The 6266-nt window shown below is 33.2% G+C and overlaps 1 protein-coding gene across 1 annotated transcript; it reads left to right on the top strand.

Annotated features, from left to right (window-relative positions):
* The first annotated feature begins 1599 nt into the window (after positions 1–1599).
* On the top strand, positions 1600–3465 carry LOC135661380 (cytochrome f-like). Its single transcript, XM_065176508.1, has 2 exons — positions 1600–2422; positions 3410–3465. Exons 1-2 carry the CDS (start codon positions 1600–1602, stop codon positions 3463–3465), a joined length of 879 nt encoding a protein of 292 aa, XP_065032580.1.
* The last annotated feature ends 2801 nt before the right edge of the window (positions 3466–6266 follow it).

Raw genomic sequence — 6266 nt, 5'->3', positions numbered from 1 at the left:
ATTGAAGTATTTTGAAACGAACTGAAGTGAAGAATAAAATGAAGAATAAATATTTTCTCAAGATGGGGGAAGGAACTTGCTAATTCCTCTTTTAATACAACTGAAGTTTCTTCATTCTTTTATACTAGAAAAAGGTCTAATCTAACTAACGAATCTAATCTAATAAGTATAGATATAAATTCATCAAACCTATCCGAACATGTATTTCGTAATACAGAATTCATCTTTTTAGGCCCAAGATTTGGAATTGATACCCTTTTCTGGTTAGACGGTGAAACATTTCGAAAGAATTAATTGATCCAGGGGGAGTTTTTTCGTCTCGAAACTCGATTCGTTACTTCAAGTGGGTTTTCGAGTATTCATCGAAAGGAACAAATGAAAATAAAATTGGTTCAAATTTGCCCAATTGAGATATCTGGAATAATATTTATTTCTTTTTTTCTCATTTTCATCCGAAAAGAACTCTTATTCTATGTCTATATTCCTTCTAAATCAAAAAAAAAATAAAATTATTACACAATAATAGGAAAGGAATAGACCCATAGGTCAATACCTTGTTATACAACTCGTGCTTCAAAGAAATATCAGATCAGATAGAGTCAACGAATGAAGCAGGTTCATTAACAATTCAATTCACAGAAAAAAAAAAATGAAAAAAAAGAAAGCATCGGCCTCCCTCCCATATCTCGCATCTATAGTATTTTTGCCCTGGTGGGTCTCTTTCTCATTTAATAAATGTCTGGAACCTTGGGTTACTAATTGGTGGAATACCAGGCAATCCGAAAATTTTTTGAATCATATTCAAGAGAAAAACGTTCTGGAAAGATTCATAGAATTAGAAGAACTATTCCTATTGGACGAAATGATAAAGGAGTACCCGGAAACGCATATACAAAAACTTCATATAGAAATACACAAGGAAACAATACAATTAGTCAAAGCACACAATGAATATGATCTCCATATCATTTTGCATTTCTCGACAAATATAATCTGTTTCGCTATTCTAAGTGGTTATTTTATTCTGAGTAATGAAGAACTCGTCATTCTTAATTCTTGGGTTCAGGAATTCCTCTATAACTTAAGTGACACAATAAAAGCTTTTTCTATTCTTTTAGTTACTGATTTATGGATCGGATTTCACTCGACCCATGGTTGGGAACTAATGATTGGTTCGGTCTACAACGATTTTGGATTGGATCATAACGATCAAATTATATCTGGTCTTGTTTCCACTTTTCCAGTTATTCTAGATACAATTGTGAAATATTGGATCTTCCTTTTTTTAAATCGTGTATCTCCTTCGCTTGTAGTAATTTATCATTCAATGAATGAATAAAGAACTCATTTGATCTTATTATATCAATCAAATCAGAATCTTTCTTCGTGTATAAAGAAAGTATTTTCAATTTGACTTAATTCTTTATACTTTTATCTGTTCAAGGTATTCGTCCTATATTCCAGTACAATTATTCCAGTACAATGACAGACTCGTGTATAGGGAACTATACTAGCTACCTATCTAATTTATTGTAGAAATTCGGGGATCAATGATTGGACATGCAAAATAAAAATACTTTTTCTTGGGTAAAGGAAGAGATGACTCGATCCATTTCTGTATCGATCATGATATATGTAATAACTCGGGCATCTATTTCAAATGCATATCCCATTTTTGCGCAGCAGGGTTATGAAAACCCGCGAGAAGCAACGGGACGAATTGTATGTGCCAATTGCCATTTAGCTAATAAACCCGTGGATATTGAAGTTCCGCAAGCTGTGCTTCCTGATACTGTATTTGAAGCAGTTGTTCGAATCCCTTATGATAAGCAACTGAAACAAGTTCTTGCTAATGGTAAAAAGGGGACTTTGAATGTGGGGGCTGTTCTCATTTTACCCGACGGATTCGAATTAGCCCCCCTTGATCGTATTTCTCCTGAGTTGAAAGAAAAGATAGGAAATCTGTCTTTTCAGAGTTATCGTCCCAACAAAAGAAATATTATTGTGATAGGTCCTGTTCCCGGTCAGAAATATAGTGAAATCGTCTTTCCCATTCTTTCCCCCGACCCTGCTACGAAGAAAGACGTTCACTTCTTAAAATATCCCATATACGTAGGTGGGAACAGAGGAAGGGGTCAGATTTATCCTGATGGTAGCAAAAGTAACAATACAGTCTATAATGCTACATCAGCAGGTATAGTAAGCAGAATAGTACGTAAAGAAAAAGGGGGATATGAAATAACCATAGTTGATGCATCGGATGGACATCAAGTGGTTGATATTATACCTCCAGGACCAGAACTTCTTGTTTCAGAGGGTGAATCCATCAAGCTTGATCAACCATTAACAAGCAATCCCAATGTGGGAGGCTTTGGTCAGGGAGATGCAGAAATAGTGCTTCAAGACCCATTACGGGTCCAAGGTCTTTTGTTCTTCTTGGCATCTGTTATTTTGGCACAAGTTTTTTTGGTTCTTAAAAAGAAACAGTTTGAAAAGGTTCAATTGTACGAAATGAATTTCTAGGTGCAGAGATTCCTTAACATCAAGTTGGTAAAAAGCGCCGAATTTTTTTTGATCCATACAATTATGTATGATCAAAAAATCTGTAAACCTTTTTGGTTGCTTTGTTTATACTTTTTTTTCGTTTTGCGGGATGTCTGGAATTCATTACTTGTATCCTATTCTTAGTAATAGACAATAGACATACAAAGAAAGAGAATACAGAGCAAGGATGGGAAAAATGAAAGAAAGAAATCCTTTTAGGAGGGATTACTAGTCTTACGAGTCTTCTATTCGACACAAGAAAAGGGCGGAAAATCCTTTTTCTTGTGTCGTCTTATATCGAAATAATAATGATTTTTTCTCCTGTTCGTCAAAGATTACCATTCCTTCTTTTCCGGGTCCACCAGAACTCTTTTGGTTAGATTCATAGGAAGTTGTGGACAAACAAAAAGAGAGAAAGGATTAGGGGAATAATTGATTGAGCAAATAGAACTTCTTCAATTAACTTAAACTTTTAACTTAGAGAAATTATTCAAGAGAAATTATTCAAACAAATTATATTATAGAGTTTTATAGAGTAAGTTCTATAGAGTAAGTTCTATTAGTAGTTTAGTATAGAAATTATTTGCAGGATGTCTCATGCGTAGAAATCTATATAATATTGTATTATTCAGAAAATCCATTGATTACTCTTTTCTTGTTTCTTCATAAGAGTTAATATTATGGAGGAAAGGAAGAACAGAGACTATGAATCAATCAATAGATTCAATTCTTCAAAAACATTATTAAGAAACAAAAGAATAGAGTGGTTTGAAACATCAGAGCAAAGGATCCGTTTTGTCATTTCATTTCTACGAATATAATATTTTGATTATGTTGACTGGCCAATTTGTATGTTATGGAATAGATCATAATCTTCCTATAAGAGTAAGAAAAGAACTCAACGGGACCTTATCGCTCTAATTAGACAAAGGAGGGTAAGGTCCCGTTGAGTTCTTTTCTTACTCTTTCATGTCTACAATCCGGTTTATCCGATTACTAGAGAGATGAACCCAACCCAGAATATGAACCGTAAAAGAAAACACCTATTAAACCGATCACAGGAATACCAGTTACAGTACCAACCAGCCAAAGAGGAATCCTTCCAGTAGTATCGGCCATTTCCCCTACTTTCCTCCACATTTTCTCAAATGGTCGTGCTAGAGACAAAAACAGTCATGGATAATTATGAGGATGGTATCTTTCCGAATGGGATAAGAGAATTCCTACTATTCTCTTTCTTTCTTTCAATTGAAGAAATAATTGGAAAATAAAACAGCAAGTACAAAAATGAGTAATAAACCCCAGTATAGACTGGTACGATTCAATTCAACATTTTGTTCATTCGGGTTTGATTGTGTCATAGCTCTATAATTCAAATTAGGTTTATCGTTGGATGAACTGCATTGCTGATATTGACCCCAAAAAAGAAACGGTAGGTACAGCTAGTCCGTGAACAGCCAACCATCGCACTGTAAAAATTGGATAGGTTCGATCTATGGTCATTGGGGGCCTCCTAAAAGGATTTACTAAATTCATCAAGTTGTTCCAAAGAATCAAAACGGCCGGTTATCAATGGAATACCTTGTCGGCTCTCTGTGAAATACTCGTTTGGCCGAGGACTTCCAAACACGTCGTAAGCTAAACCCGTACTGACGAATAACCAACCCGCAATGAATAGGGAAGGTATAGTAATGCTATGAATGACCCAGTATCGAATACTGGTAATAATATCAGCAAAAGAACGTTCTCCCGTGCTTCCAGACATTCTGAGCTCCACAAATTTTTGTACATTCAAAAAAGGGAATCGATTCCTTGAAAGATGGGATCAGTAAATGGAAAACTACTGATATTGCATCTTTGTGAGATCGTCAATTTTGTACCAAAGGTTTATTTCAAGTATACCGAATCAGTATAGCTATCCTTCCTCTGGCACAGCAACGCAGTCTCGATCGGTACCGAAATGCTACATAATTCTTTTCTTCTTTTTTTGTTCCTTGTCTATGCATAACTCTATGTTATTCAATAGATCAATAGAAAATTACTCAAATTCCTTATAAGATTTCCATTATTGGATTCATAATAGAAAGTAAAGATCTTGGAAAAGCGTGAATCGATGGTTTCTAATAATTTATGAAGCATATTATAATATTCACACAATTCAATTATATGTATGCGAAATCTATAATAAACCCATTTTTTGGTTAAAAGTTTTTTTGTTCAAATCTTTTTATTTCAAGTAATTGGTTGGTCGTATAATACAATAAATATACTGTAATACAAAATACAATAGTATATACTATATTAGTGAAAGAAACAGAACATGAAAGAAACAGAACCCAGTTGGAACAATCCATATTCGTGATGCAACCGTTATTGTATTAGATCCAAAACAAAGGTTCTTTCTTGACCAAACTAGAAGTATGGAACTCCATGATATGGAAAGACAGAATATAGAATCTAAAAGGATAATGGAAGTTGTTCGTCTTTGAATCGAGTTGGACCTGAAAAAAAAGAATAAAAATATAAAAATGAAAAATAGAGTAAAGGTTTTATTTTTTTCGATAGATCGTGGGACACCTTTTTCTTTTCATTCGAAATATTATGTTATGGGCAATTAAGCAACCTATTACTGTACTGAGTCCAATGAGTTAAAATAAATAAAAGGTAAATAGTATCAGGCCGTTCGTTCCAAAAAGGATTAGATCCTATTGAAATAGAAAGGAAATGATTAAAATGGAATTTTCAAATCCAATTCTTTTATTCCAAAATTACTTAAATTACTTATATTTTATTTAATATTTTATTTAATATTTAAGTATAAGTCCATAAGTAATTTAAGTTTTGAATGAAGTTACACGGCACAGTTCTTAATTACTATTACTTTTACTTATACTTTATATTTTACTTACTTTTACTATTACTTTATTCAACTCACAAATACTTTATTCAACTCACAAATTCCACAATGAATCTGTTGATTCCGAATCATAGGATCGGTCAATGTCACAGCAGATGAATCGAATTTTTCTACCTATGTCACTCTTAGTTAGTCTTATCTATAATGACTGATGAATCCAGAATTTTCAATTGGAACTAAACTAATTCTGTCAATTGATTTTTTCTTGCCGTCGTATTTTGTAAAAATTGAAACTTAGGTAAGTGTTTTATCAACATATGTAGCAAAAGAACATATCTAATTTAGCTCTTTCATGCTTACTATAACTAGTTATTTCGGTTTTCTACTGGCTGCTTTAACTATAACCTCAGCTCTATTCATTGGTTTGAACAAGATACGACTTATTTGAAATGAATTGAATGAAAAATTGATAAAAACGAATATTTCTCTGAGATTCCGGGTATTCTATGGTTCTTTCTCACATCAATTGCCAATTCTTGGTCATTGAGATTCACGGATAATTCAGATTAATATTTAGGGATAGATCTTACCTTTCTTTTTATCCCCTTAAACAAACCGAAATGATTGAAGTTTTTCTATTTGGAATCGTCTTAGGTCTAATTCCTATTACTTTAGCAGGATTATTCGTAACCGCATATTTACAATATAGACGTGGTGATCAGTTGGACCTTTGATTGAGTAATATTTCTTTCTTTTTTTGATTGACCTCCTGCAGGAAGGAGGTCAAATTCAAGTTACAATTCAACTTTTTGTTTTGTTAAATTATTAATTATTTTATTGTGATTCGACATCAAATAAACCGAAT

The sequence above is a fragment of the Musa acuminata genome, unplaced genomic scaffold (genome assembly GCF_036884655.1).
Source record: "Musa acuminata AAA Group cultivar baxijiao unplaced genomic scaffold, Cavendish_Baxijiao_AAA HiC_scaffold_543, whole genome shotgun sequence".
NCBI classification, from domain to species: domain Eukaryota; kingdom Viridiplantae; phylum Streptophyta; class Magnoliopsida; order Zingiberales; family Musaceae; genus Musa; species Musa acuminata.
This window is presented reverse-complemented; position numbering and strand designations above follow the sequence as displayed.